At 37.3% G+C, this 15,164-nt stretch overlaps 1 protein-coding gene across 4 annotated transcripts in view; it reads right to left on the bottom strand.

Moving 5' to 3' along the window:
• The window catches only part of map4k3a (mitogen-activated protein kinase kinase kinase kinase 3a), a 65,498-nt gene that overhangs the window by 45,326 nt on the left and 5,008 nt on the right, over positions 1 to 15,164 (bottom strand). For all 4 annotated transcript variants that reach the window (XM_082155134.1, XM_082155136.1, XM_082155135.1 and 1 more), the window contains exon 2: positions 4,341 to 4,398. In XM_082155134.1, coding sequence (XP_082011260.1) covers positions 4,341 to 4,398 — 58 coding nt within the window. The remainder of the gene's footprint in view (positions 1 to 4,340; positions 4,399 to 15,164) is intronic.

The raw sequence follows: 15,164 nt of genomic DNA, 5'->3' as shown, positions 1-15,164 counted from the left end.
CTCTTTCTTTGTAAAAAAAAAATGATTATAGGCCCTACATTTTATCTATGTATTCATTAGTTTGAATATAACCAACATTGGAACAGCTAACATCTTAGTTGATGACTTTATTTTTGACAAAAATCGTATTTTATATATAGAAATGGCTAAACAAAAGCTTATTTGATGTGGCAGTATATTCTACAGTAAAAACTGTACCCAAATCTACTAAACAAAATGTTGTCTTTCATATTTCGTCTGACTGTAACGTTGTTTTCATGAAATATTAGGGCATATTGTTAATTTGCAGTTTAATACGTTGCTTATACAAATAGCCTACATTTTATTTCAACATTCAGTCGATGTTTACTTATCTCAGTATAGCAATGCAGTTTGCTAAAACATCATCATTCATTCACACACGCGATTTAAATTGAAACTGTCTTTGCCAGCTGTGGTAAACAGCGCGCATCTCTGCCGTTTATTCATTCATAAACAGAAACCCACGTGAAGAAATTCACGTGAGAAGGAAAAAACTTACTTGTATTCCTCAGCTCGCTCCTCGATATACCCGCACTTCTGAGGGACATTTTCGATTAGTATTATTCCTCACAGCGCTGCAAGACGGTGTAAACAATGATCTAAATAAACGTGTGTGTTTTCTCGAGCTGATGGGGGCGTTCACAGGATTGCCTCAGCCATTTGCGTTTGAATAGCGCGCGCTCTCCGTGGGCGTGGCCGATTATAACGTAATGAGATGAGATGAGCTCGACTGGAATCGCTCTCTTTTAATACAGATTTCACAAGATGAGAATAATTGTTTTTTTATATAAATGACTTCATTTAAAAGAAGAGAATTCAAGCTTCATGCCTGTCTGTCTGTATGTCTGTTTGACTGAGTATTCGCTGAGTTATTGTTAATTTTCGGACGCGTTTCAGAATGGACTTCACTGGCAGAGAGAAGGCAGAACTCGCTTCGTGTTTATTTTTCTTTATTTGGCAAAAAGCACAACACTTTGTTTTTATTGTGAGTATACACAAAAATAATACACATTTAACAGAATCGATTGATGTATGAAACTCCTATGGAAAATCAAAGTCAACAGAGTATTTCTGAGTTTCTTTTACACTAATAAAAAAAAAGCGAGCTGGTATCGCCGGCGATACAGCCGACCTCAGGGGGTTAAGTCGCATTTATTTAGAAATTTATATCACAAAAAAATAAATAAATTGTTACAGACGGGACAGTTCTCCGTTGAGGATGCGAGCGCTCTGAAAGCGGCACTAAAAAAACTGCTTTAAACAGACAGTACAAAGCCTGTCTTTAAATTCAATTTCGTTTTGTATTAATTGTATCTTAATTTTAATCAATGTTTCATCAACCAATTGCCTGGATTTAATAAATAAGAAGTAAATAGGCTATATTAGAAAATAGATAATCACGACACGGAGGCGCCGGCGCGTGAACTGGAGCTCGTAAATTAACCGAAACTCAGTGATAAGGTAGCCTACTTGCCTCACAGACCTGAGACATATATAGAAAGCTTGAAATGTCTACTTTTAAACAGAACAATTCAAAATGAAAGAAAACTGACTGTTCTCTGCTTATGTAATTCGTATGAAATGTGCATTTCTCTCTGGCGCGTTCACTACTGCGAAGATCACGAGTCAGCATCGTCAACTTCATCTTTCCAGCCGACACTGACACAGAAAACACTTGTTTATTAGTAAACAATTAAAATGTCTCCTGCTATATTTTACATATTCATAATTATTCATTTTGCCGGTTCGTTTTGACAGCTTTTAGGTGCTTTATTGGCAGCGACACCCTCACGTTACATGAACATATCAGCACCGAAAACATGGAGATTTTTTTCTTTTGGGGAGCATTTTGTTTGTGTTCAGGCTTTCTCAGTTGTCTTTAGGCGCGATGTTACGAGGACGCTGCTAATAAAGTTGCGAGTAGGCCTACACATTGGATTCACGTTTATTATTAAATTTAAAAAATACCCCAGTTTTTATGCCGGTCGTATCATTTTATTTTTGTTGTATTTATCTGCCACACCTTAAAGGCCGGTCCGTGAAAATATTGTCTGATATTAGACCGGTCTGTGGTGCAAAAAAGGTTGGGGACCGCTGATCTATTAGATATATAGATGGAGACAGATATACGGACGGACGGACAGACAGATAGATACTCATATTAGATCACTACTGGTTGTCATAGAAAGGCATCAAAGCATTTTTCAATCCCATAAAAACTAACATTTCACTTGACACAAATATGCCGTTGTTCTGATCGAAGTTTGAAATATAATTAATCTGAAGCTATGACTAGCATATTGCACCATCAAGATCAAATTGATAGTTTTCTTGCTTGCATTCAAAGACACCCGTTCAGATCTGAATCTGATCCAGCAGCATGTATCATTCAACTTTTAAAAGTTAATGGTTGTTTTTCCATACTCTTCAATAATATTTGCAATTTGTTTACACTATATTTCCCACCCGTTCAAAACGAACAGCTTGGGCACAAGCCTGAGCAGGTGTTTCTAAAACACTCAGACTAAATCTAGCCCTTACATATGAAACCCCGCTTAACAGATATCTGGCACGGCAACGCGTCCTATTACAACAGGGGCATCGAAAAGCCACACAAACACATGCAAACCCTCGCTTATCTCGAACTACAGCCGAGAAAGTAAAGCGCAGGGCCTCCAGAAACCCCCATTCTCCTCTCATTCTCTCTCGTCTCTGGTATGAAAGGCATGTAGTAATTATGGAGGCTGAAAGCTGACTAATACACTGTGTGCATCTGCATCTATGAATGTGAGTGGCTACTGAATTCTTAGTCAATGTTTAAACCAAGTAGCTTAATCGTTCTCATTGCAAAACAAACAGGCCTATAGGTTTAGTATCATAAAAAATGTGGGGTGAACCACCATTACCAACCAACCAAGGTGCTGCATAAAGGTATGGACACACAACAAACTTACCAGTTGTAGTTTGTTCTAGTTACTTTAATTTCACAAAGTGAAACTTTAACTGGACATAAAAGAACATGCTGGGGAAGTTAAGCCATTGGAAGAAGAAAGGCTGTGGGTTTTATCTCAAACCAGAAAAAAAAAGGTTTGAGGTCTGCTATTGTTCCTGCAGTTACTGCTGGCACAGCAAAACAGAACACAAAGAGAATCGCTATAAAATCAAAATGAAAGACGCACTTGACTGGTTTCCTTAAGGCAAGAAAATGTCACTCATCAATCCAGGTGGCTGGTGGATAAAACAGGTACATCCTTTACTGTGACAATGATATTCAATATTGTCAAACCGTATCAAACCCCAGACCCCAGAGATTTGATGTCATCTCCTGCTTTGGTCTGGGTTTTATATCAAAAGCTTTTTCACTGACATAAATAATCTGGGTTTACCTTGATCAGAGTGTGAAACCTCCATTGCGCATCTGGACACAGAGGATGGTATCCTAACTTTGAAACATGATGGGTCTACAGCACTTTTGTATAATTTTTTTTTTTAATATATATATTATATTATATATATATACTGTATATATATAACTTGTTCAAATATTTGATTTGCATGAAAAAAGTAAACAATTAACTAACACCAAGATGAACAAGGAAGAAACAGAATGAATGTTCCAAAGGACTTTATTGACTGAGTGCAAAGTTCTTGTTTTTTCCCCTCATTTAGTAAGGAAGTAAGAGGTCATTTAGCAAATGCTTTTATCCAAAGTGACGTATAGTACATTTACTACAGGTAATGTCCCTTTAGAATAACCTTCTAAGCGGTTAAGTGCCCCGTTCAAGGACACTTGGTGAAAGCTCATGGTTCACTCCACATAGGGTTCAAGCCTACAAATTTCTGCACACCAATCCTAAACATTAGCTACTTCACCATACCAGCTCCTAGATAAATGTTTCCCAACCTCTTTTGTCGTACATACCCCTACAGCCTCATCAGTAACTAGAAATGTCAAGTACACCATGGGAATCTGCTTGAAGACCCCCTAAAGACCCCAGAGTTTTTAATTAATATTTTAGATTTTTCACAAGTATTACTCTTTTCTTTGGGGGGGAAATCATAATTAGGTACTTTAAAAAAATGTCAAATGTAATACAAATCAATTTCTGTTTTAAACAGCTAAATTTAAATCTTCTCAAGTACACCATTGGAATCAGCTTGAATACCCCCTAAAGACCCAGGATTTGAAATAACTGCCCTAAATGAATTAAAATAGTCTGCCTAGGAGTGTATGGAGAGAGAATATGATAATAGATCACAGAACAGACACCAGATGAGAACAAAATCGGTTTCGTCTGAAAGGGAAGAGATTTTCTTACCTGGCTCCAGTTTAATGACCTTGATAGCAGCCAGCTCTCCTGTAGTGACATTACGAGCCTGAAAGAGAACAACAACAGCACTTATTCAACAGACGTCTCAATGTTAATAACTATTATTAAGCCTGAAAGACTTCAGATGTGATCAGAGCAATCAGCAGGCCCTGATTTTGCAGACTTCTTTTGCATTTTTGGGGGGAAATCTTCAAAATTCGAAAATTTAAACATTGAAAAATGAGTAGAATACTCTTATTGGTGGCTAAAAGCATCATAAAATTATGATTAGCATGTGGTTCTGCAAATCAGGTATTGGGTAAGAATAAGCTTAAAGCCTTCCATTAACATTGATATTCAATAGTTTAACTGTCAATAATACCTGTAACTAAATTGTAGGTTTAAATAGGGTTAACATGCAATCGAATGGATGCATACTGCATTAGCATTGTGTCAATATGGACTGTGCAAACTTATGCATTTTCTTGCTGTTTTGAAAGACCACTGATCAGTGTTCGTAGAGCAGAATGTTAATTTATCCGCCTGCCGCAAATCTGTATAGTCACATGGGCAGAGGCTCATGTATTTCATGATTCAAGAGAGAGTTTCATCACCTTTAAAAACTAAATACAAACAACGACTGCTTTACTGATCAAGAGGAGGGGGGAAATATGACATCCTCAATATCCACACCAATGGACAGACTCATTTTGGCTGCAAAAAAAAAAATTGTTGTTCAGTCTATCATTACATTATTTAATCACGATGTGGCAGCAGGAAAAACACTAGACAAAATTAGCCCGGATTCAATTAAGATGTCATCAGCGAAGTGGTCAAAGTATTTCTTTTCCCCTCTCTTAGCAACAGCGTGATATCTGACAGCTAGGCGTTGGCAGCAGTGAAAACAGGGGGGGGGGGGACTGAGCCGAGCATTACCGGGCAGAACACGGCTGACGACGTCCCATAGTAACAATACACTAATGAAGTGCACTTTGATAGAAACATCTGTGTGAAAAAAGCATCAGGAATGACAAAATGTCAAATTAAAGAGTCTACATTTTCACTGACAGTTTGTTTGGGTTGCAGGGAGTTTTCAAGTTTTCAACCACTGACCATATATAAATATCCCCAAAAAAGTCCATCCAGGTTTAATCATTTGCATTAATTGGTATTCTAAGCATTCTGTGATTTTGCTTTTTTTTATAGCAGTTTTCACTGTAAACCCCTTTGGAAAACATCTTTGAACAGAAAGTAGCGACAGAGCTTTTCTTCCGTATTGTGAAGTATGTCGTACAAAATGAAACAAATGCATGGATGAATCATTCACTATAAGATCAATAACATGCATTTAGAAAATAGATATGGCGAAATTCCATGTCATGCCAACTTATTTATTCCGATGGACGTGTTTGAGGCCTTCCACACCACGGAATATATTCTTATTATTAGTCATTTTATTTTCAAATAAATGTTTTTTTATTGTCTTCTTTAAGCACCTTCCTTTCCGTCACAGCGCCAGTGGTGTGGTTTCGTTCTCGGGGCTTTCACACCGAGTAGCTATGGGACCTCAGTTATAGGAACTAGTCACCAGGATGGTCCCCAGAGAACAACATTTTCCCCTAGGGCAATTTTTCTGGTAGCATTCACACCGCCAGTAGGAACTCTGAAGTGACACTGAATTAAGTCGTCACTTACGTCCTGCTGCTCTGGTTGTTGTGTGGGACTTATATTTTGACAACGCTGAGAACTCTCTTCATTAGTTTACGATCGGTTTAACAGTGCTATCTAATACATTATTATAAAGAAAGTAAACTATACGAAAAAGTATTATAGCACTTGTCGTGTTGTTGATGTCCAATATCTCTAGCTGAGCAGAAATACATAATAATGTTTGGCTTGGTAGTCTCTTCAAAGTCGCGTTGGATTTCCTCAACGTAAAGGTTGAGAAGTGCCTGGACTTCGACGTCTGTCCATCCGGAGTTAGATTGTGGAGTAAATATGTAGGCTATAAACTGTGTGTTAACACAGATGTTTAAAAATAACAGGTGCGAATGCTTGTGAATTTGTCATTTTTTCTATGCGGATTCACTCCCCTACAAAATCCCAATTATTCTAGAATGATTCATTCTTTTCAAACAGAGCTATTCAAGTCATATTGCAATATCAAAGAAAAACTAAATATCTCAATGACAGTTTTTCTGTAATATCGTGCAGCCCTAATAGAAACTATGAACATGTTTCTCCAGTGAAAAGTCTCTCATATCAGCTAGATCAGTGACTGTTGCAAAATGCAGTTTCCCGTTACTAACCTGTGGGACGTGCTGGATATTAAAAGTTATAATTAAAAGTATTAAAAGTTATAATTAAAAGTATAAGCGCATTAAGCTGTGAAAGAGACAGTGTTCCCCATACGAATTTGCTCTATCTTTGTTCTATTGTATTTGTATTTCCTTCTGTTTTTTATTCTTATTGTCTTTATTAACTATTTGAGGACTTTTTAGTTAACCTAGTATTAGTTTTGCTGAAGAATCCAATTGGTATAAATAATTGTGAAACTGCAAAACTTACTCTTATAATTAGAATTAATCTAAACTTACTCATATTGTGAAATAAGATTTTAATCATATCACCCACAATGGCGTTAAATTATAGTGATTTCAATATTGACCAAAATAATCATGATTATGAGTTTTGCTGTAATCGAATAGCTATAGAAAAATGGTGAGATGCAGAGATGTTAAATTTTGTATTTGGCATTGCATGGAAAACACAGCATTCTTGGTGAAAATGCTGAAAAACAGAGACAGTTGCCATGGTTAAAGATGCACATTTAATGCAAGATTATATTGAAATACAAACACAACCCTTTTTTGAATGTCTCGCTACAAGCATTGTTTTTGTCAAGGTAAAATTAGTCCAACTTAAAAAAAAACATCCATTCGGGCGAAAGAGTGAACGAAAGAGCACGACTTAATGTACTAATGCAAATTTAGAAACACAGGTCAGGCAAACCCAAACGCCTAATTATGCAGGACCTCCTTAAGACGGATTAGTCAACTAATCATTCTGGAAACTCATGACTAGTTGACTTTGAAAACAAGTTGTTTTGCACATCCTTATTGATCAACATCATTTTTCATATAACATTCTTTAATTATTTTTAATTAAACATTTAGTTAGGCCTTAACTTGACAGTTGCAGTCAACAAATGGAACGAGTGAAGAATTCTAATGCATGCTAATAATCAGTATCTTTCAAAGAGATTTCGCTTATCGAAAACAAGTCAGAAAAACATCAGCAGCAGAGTGATATGATCTGAAAAGGATGATGCAAAACATAGAGGCATCCCGGGTAACTAATGCGAAGATGTCAAGAGCGATACAGCTTTGCCGGGATCGTGTGAGAATTCACTCTGAGGTGCATGTCAAAAAAGTTAAAACACAACTGAAAGCTCCCCTCCAGAAAGCTGATGATTCTCCGCCGTATATTCAAATTCCTGTTGCGAACAGCTTTGAAAGAAGCCCACATGCTGAATCCTTTCAGCTCAAAGATATGAGGTGCTGAAATCGAACCTCGACTATAAACACAGAGCGGATGGTGTGTGTCACACTGATGTACGAAAACCATGAAATGTTGTGCAATATCAACACATTACATCAAATCCCCGCTTTGACTCATCAGTGCAAAACCACACAGCAAAATGTATAATTAAAGAAGTCGTAATCCAGAAACAAACAACTTTCATCTTTCGGTTGAAGTCAAAAAGAAAAATGTTCACAGTTGCACTTTTCCCCATGCATAATATTTCTTTTTTGGTTTAAATTACATATCATGACTCACAAGCTGGACGTTGATTATTTTATTTTTTTTAGGCCAAATCATAATTAATAAGCAAAATATCTGTGTGAAATGCAAAGTATAATTCCTTTCCAGGATAATCTGCTTGTGTCTACGTGGTGGAGGGATGCAGATTAGTGCTGATCAATAGCTTCATCAAGCATCCAGGCCCAGCGGTCAATACCTCGCCTTGCAATCAGGCAAATCATATTGTCTGGTGTGGTTTAAAATGATGTGTTAATGATCCTTTATAATGAGCCCACCACCGGCCCAAGAAAGGTGAAAGTCAAGGATCGTGGGAACCAACCAACAACAACATAACCGGATCTGATGACATTGTGGGATAAAAAAAAAAAATTGTGACTCATCCTGACCACCACTTTGACTTTTTACACCTCTTTATGCTTTCAGAAAAGTTTAGGATTGCGATAATGCGTTGAGGTACAACGCTGCGGGTTAAAGGAATACTCTGGGTTCAGTACAAGTTAGGCTCAATCGACAGCACCTAATATTGATTACAATAAAAATTATTTTGACTCAGTCCTGCTTTTCTTAAAGCTGCAGTCCGTAGCTTTTTTGGGGTTAAAAAATATCCGAAATAATTTTTTGAGCAAGTGCTTGCCTTTACTCGATTCAAAAAAGCTTGTAATAATGTTTTTTATTCCAGTGGTGCTGGTAGATTTCCACGGGAAATTCGAGCATGTCTTTGCGTCAATACGTCACATCTGTACACATAAAAAAGGTGTCTCGGCTCGTAGGCTATATTGCGTGTGAGGATGTTGGTGGTGGAGTGACAACTGGAGATTCAGCCGTTGTAAAACGCGAAAGACTTCGAACTTGGGTGAAAAAAAGAGACTGCAACCGGCCAATGCGAAAACAAGGATAGATATCGGAAGGGCATTTTCCGGTGAAAATTCTTATGTTGGTCATACTTCTAAAAAGTAGAATCTGTGATTGCGAATGACAGTATCCACACCACCGGCGCGGTGATTGACAGCCGCACATCCTCCTCAAAACATTGGATTCATCCGCGCTGTGCCCTGCCGAGGCACAACGCACGTAAAGTTGATAATTCCGCGAATAACTGCAATTGCAGATTTCGAACAGAGATGGCGACAAAGAGGAAAAACTGCGGACTGCAGCTTTAAATTAAAGCAAAACTCTAGATTAAAATGAGGCACTTACAAAGAAAGTGAATGGGATCAATTCATAAACATTAAAATGCTCAGTTTCAAAAGTATAGCCACAAAATGTAAATAATATTCGGACATGATTTTAAAGGAAAATTTCCATGTAATTATATCTAACCATGATCTTTTGTTGTTGTTTTTTTGGGATGAAAATGAGGGATGATAATTAGTGATTGACCGATAATCGGTTTAACCGATATTTTAGCATTTTTACCATAATCGGGTATCGGTTTTATTGTATCGGATTCACCGATATAAGCAAGCATGCTTGAGCTTCTGTTTACCATATTTTCGTACGCTGATCAATGTTTATATGTGAATAAAATCCTATTAAAATCTGTTCATCATATATAGTGATCCTCAGAAGTCTTGGATTAAATCTTATTTTTATGATCTCTTTATGAATGTTTTGGACTGTCAGAGTTTTGAGTGAAAAGACTTTCAATGGAGGGACAGAAATCTCTCAGATTTCATTAAAAATATCTTCATTTGTGTTCCAAAGATGAACAAAAATCTTATGGAATGACATGAGGGTGCACCGAATTTAAATTTTTGGGTGAACTATCCCTTTAACTAACAAAAACACACAACCATTGCATAAATTTAAACTCAGCCTCCTAGTGCGTAACCCTTTGACTTCAAACACACGTGCACACACTCTCCTATGTGCACACACTCTCCTACCGCATCACAGCACAGAGACAGCGCTCATAAAGATAATAAACGATATTCGCTTAAATACTGATTCAGGCAAATTATCAGTGCTGGTACTACTCGACCTCAGTGCTGCATTTGACACTGTCGATCACAACATACTTCTTGACAGGCTGGAAAACTGGGTGGGGCTTTCTGGGATAGTCCTAAAATGGTTCAGGTCATACTTAGATGGGAGAGGTTATTATGTGAGTATAGGAGACCATAAGTCTGAGTGGACATCCATGACATGCGGAGTCCCTCAAGGCTCAATTCTTGCGCCACTCCTGTTCAACCTGTATATGCTCCCAATGAGCCAAATAATGAGAAATAACCAAATTGCTTACCACAGCTATGCAGACGACACACAGCTGTACTTAGCCCTATCGCCTAACGATTACAGCCCCATTGACTCCCTGTGCCGATGCATTGACGAAGTCAACAGTTGGATGTGTCAAAACTTTCTTCAATTAAACAAAGACAAAACTGAAGTTATTGCGTTTGGAAACAAAGATGAAGTTCTCAAGGTGAACGCATACCTTCTCTCTAGGGGTCAAACAACTAAACATCAAGTCAGGAATCTTGGTGTGACACTAGAGTCAGACCTTAGTTTCAGTAGTCATGTCAAAGCAATAACTAAATCAGCATACTATCATCTGAAAAATATTGCAAGAATTAGATGCTTTGTTTCCAGACAAGACTTAGAGAAACTTGTGCATGCTTTCATCACCAGCAGGGTGGATTATTGTAATGGACTCCTCACTGGCCTTCCCAAAAAGACCATAAGACAGTTGCAGCTCATACAGAACGCTGCCGCCAGGATTCTGAGCAGAACCAGAAAATATGAACATATCACACCAGTCCTCAGGTCTTTACACTGGCTCCCAGTTAGATTTAGGATTGATTTCAAAGTATTATTACTGGTATATACATCATTCAATGGCCTAGGACCTCAATACATTGCAGATATGCTCACTGAATATAAACCCAACAGATCACTCAGATCATTAGGATCATATCAGCTAGAAATACCAAGGGTTCACTCTAAGCATGGTGAGTCTGCTTTTAGCTATTATGCCAGCCACAGCTGGAACCAGCTTCCAGAAGAGATCAGATGTGCTCCTACAGTGGTCACATTCAAATCCAGACTCAAAACACTTCTGTTTAGCTGTGCATTTACTGAATGAGCACTGTGCCGCTGTTCGTCCGACTGTTTGTACTGTACTGTATTTTACTCTATTTTTCTAAACTGTTTTAATTATTCTTATTTCTTTTAATTATTTTAATTTCTCCTATGTCAGCAGGGCATTTAGCCCGAAACTGTAAATGCCCACTCAGAAGGTGATAATGTGAAAGTGATTAATGTGGGTTTGAAAGTAGAACAGTATTTAAATGACGATATTAAAGTTTTCGTCTGAGAAAGAATGTGAACGCAGTGCTAAAGTGCTAAAGAAAGTGAAAAGAACGTGTGAGTAAATGAGGGAGAAAAGAAAGTTAAAGGAAAGTTGATAGATGGAAGTCGTAAGAAGATTGAAGGTTAAAAGAAGGTTGAAAGATTTAAGTCTTAAGGGAATCCTTTGAAAGAAAGATCTATAATAAATATTCTTTTTTATTTTTTAAAAGTACTGTATTTTATTTTATTTTTCTAAACTGTTTTAATTATTCTTATTTCTTTTCATTATTTTAATTTCTTCTATGTAAAGCACTTTGAATTGCCATTGTGTATGAAATGTGCTATATAAATAAACTTGCCTTGCCTTGCCTATGTCCGCTAAGGCGCGGAGCAACAGCCAAGCGCTCCACCTGAACAGGTGCAGAACACAGTGGGGCTTCGAGCTGCCATGTCAGGTAATTACAGAGAGGTGGATAAATCACTGCAAGCTTGGCCCCCGACCAGCCGAATCTAGGCCAATCATTTTCTGCAATGCCTGGCAAATTTGATGCCTTGTATTAACAATTTACTGTGCCAATGCGGCACTGACCTCTGATAAACAACTCGTTTTCCTCTCTAATGTCTTTCCTGCGCTGGTGTTATCAAACATTTCATCGAATTCATTATTCATGCTGTATTGCAGTTAAACGCAGAGTACATAATGCATCAAGAATTCTAGTGCGCGCCGACAGGAGCGTGCCTGGGCTTGCTAAAACGTGATTATGTACACAGTAAAACTGAGACGACCGCCTCCTCTGAGTCTCCCACCAACAACACAGTTTATGAGTCGTTACTACAACACGGTCGATTAACTGTCTAATAAGTCTAACTCTAATTCCGCTACCAAACGCCAAAGATAATTAAGCAAATCACGTTGTTGTCCAAACAAAGGTAGAATGTCAGTCGCTCACACTCACAAAGGGAGAATACAATTTCTCTCCTCGGACGCACTTGTAGGACAGTGGATCACTCTGTCATGCAGATCTATATTTCTGCTTACTCACTGAAAGGTTGCGGCGAGGTTGAAACTGCTTTAGTTTTCAGATCGTGCAGAGATCTCGGGGCCACTCAAAAGTAGGCTAGATGGCAAGGACGTTCTATTAAAAGAGACTGTGTAATCCAGTCTGTTGTGAACTTCTAAAAGGCGCGAAGGCATAAAACACATGAGAGTCAGCAAAGGTGTTGACAGTTGCTTCCTGCAAAAAGTGATGAAAGAAAGAATATGTGATGGCTGGAGTACGTTGACCTCAGCTTTTGTGAGACTCCAGCGAGGTGTTTCAAGGTTTCCTCAGGGAGAAGGTTTGAGGACTGTGACTTGCTCCGACTAATGGCTCACAAAAACAAGGTAGAAAAGGTACGAAAATCCTTCATACGACGAAAAAAACAACTTGAACAAGAGGAACTAACCAATGCAAAGCGCTTCTAAAAAACATACCTGTTGCTGATTAAAATCTGAAATATTTGATATAATGCCAATAGATATCACTAAATAAATAAAAGATTTTTATACTATTAAATACTATATAATAAAAAATTTGACATATGATTATTTATTATCATTAGGGGTGTGACGAGATCTCGTTCCACGTGATATTAAAATGTGACAATATTTCTAGTCGAGGTGAAAAGCTGTCTCGAGATATCAGCATGACTGAGTAGAGTTTGTGGCAAATCCTTTGACAGCATTTGCATTATATTGTTCTGTCTTTTACTGCATATGATAATTCATACTCAGAAAGTAGAACTGAAGTGACATTCATTACAAGATAATTAGTTTAGGGCTGTCATGATTTCTTGATTAAATATCGGAATTGGCACATTCCATGGAAGAGAATCCATGAACCGCATTATTAGATCGTTTTCTAAATCTGCAAAATATAATAAAAAGACTGCATTGTTTTGCATTTTGTGACTTTCAGTAGGACTGTTTTTTCCAGTCATATTTTGTCATTGAAGATTTCTTAAATATAGTGTTTCTTGAAAATATCGTCGTCTCGTTCTCGTGAACTCGATATCGTATCGTCTCAAGAGCTAACTTAGTGTATCGTCACACTCCAAATTATTATAAGTATAGGCCTAAATAAAATTATATACAGTACACTACCAATCAAAGGTTTAGGGTTGGGTTTATTTTTGAAATAAATAAATACTTTTATTCAATTTCAATTATTTTAAATAAATGCTGTTCTTTAGAACTTTCTACTCAAAAAATCCTGGAAAAAAATGTATCACGGTTTCTACAAGACAATAAGCAACACAACTGTTTTCAACAATGATAATCACAAGAAATATTTCTTGAGCAAAAAATCTGCATATTAGAATGATTTCTGAAGAATCATGTGACACTGAAGACTGCAAATGTAGCTTTGCCATCACAGGAATTACATTTTAAAATAGAAAACAGGCTCCAGCTATTTTAACTTGTAATAATATTTCACAAAATTACTGTTTTTAATGTATTTTTGATCAAATAAATGCAGTCTGGATGAGCATGAGACTCCTTTTCAAAAGCATTAAAAATATCTACCTACCCCAAACTTTTGAATAAAAATATTTAGAGTTAAGCTCCAGTAAATCCTATCCATTTTCATTCATAAGTTTATAAAAACAAAATATAACAGCAATGCACTTACAATGGACATCTATGGAATTATAGCAATAACATAACAAAAGCCACAATTCAACAGACATCAATGTATCACAATATCATTAGATTGTGAGTAAAACTGCGACAAATGTATGAAAAAGACTCAACATCTCAGTGCGAGAGAGAGTGAATCGGCAGTATCAGCCAGTTAAATAAAATAATTGTTCAACTTAGGTATTCTGTTAGCCTATATGGTTCAATTATTTTCCACATGATGATAATCACTATTAGATCTGATTGTTCCAGTTAATTCCAGATAGGCTAGGCCTATATCTTATTTATCAGAGTATATTTAAATAGTCAGGACTATTGAAAGTCAGAGGTTGCAAGCATGTCCCTAAACTAGCCGATACAAATCTCAGAAGCATTATAGTATTACAGGATGGAGCAGTGCCCAGTTGTTGAAACAGGTGAATAATTAATGATCATTTTTTCCCGACAAAGTCAATTCAGAAATGCCCTCACATCAGCTGCACAGCGATTCTGCACACATAGGGCACACATATCACGGAAACTCTATCATCTTGAATTTCATCCTGTCAGAATGTTTTCACAAATGCATGATGCAGGACACTTGGAGAACCATCTTCCTGTGTAATCTGTGTGATTGAAGGTGACTATTGCAATCGGGAATGACAGGATGAGTGGATTTCGCCTTTAAGGGGAACACAAGACTTCCTGGGTGTGAAGGATGAAAGAGATTATCCGAATAAAGGCGAAATCGTGACTTTAATCCAGTCAGGTCAAACCAAGGCAAGGCCTGGAATGGATGTTCCTTATGAAGACAAGACACTCCACTTCACACAAACTCTGAGAAGGAAAACAATAAACTAATATGACTGGATTCACCAAATGATACATGTGCAAGAGTTGTGAAATCAAACCTCTCGGTCCAGAAATAAACAGATTTTGTTCTGCTGACAAGAACTAACATCTCCCTTTTTGTTCTATCTGATGCATTTTAGTGGCTGGACTGAAATCAAGCTGCATTCAGCTCTGCAGAACTACTGTTTAGACTGACCTGGCCTTTTCGA

Source organism: Leuciscus leuciscus (genome assembly GCF_965113295.1).
Source record: "Leuciscus leuciscus genome assembly, chromosome: 23".
Lineage (NCBI taxonomy): Eukaryota > Metazoa > Chordata > Actinopteri > Cypriniformes > Leuciscidae > Leuciscus > Leuciscus leuciscus.
The sequence above is the reverse complement of the archived record's forward strand: the minus strand, read 5'-3'. Positions and strand labels throughout refer to the sequence as shown.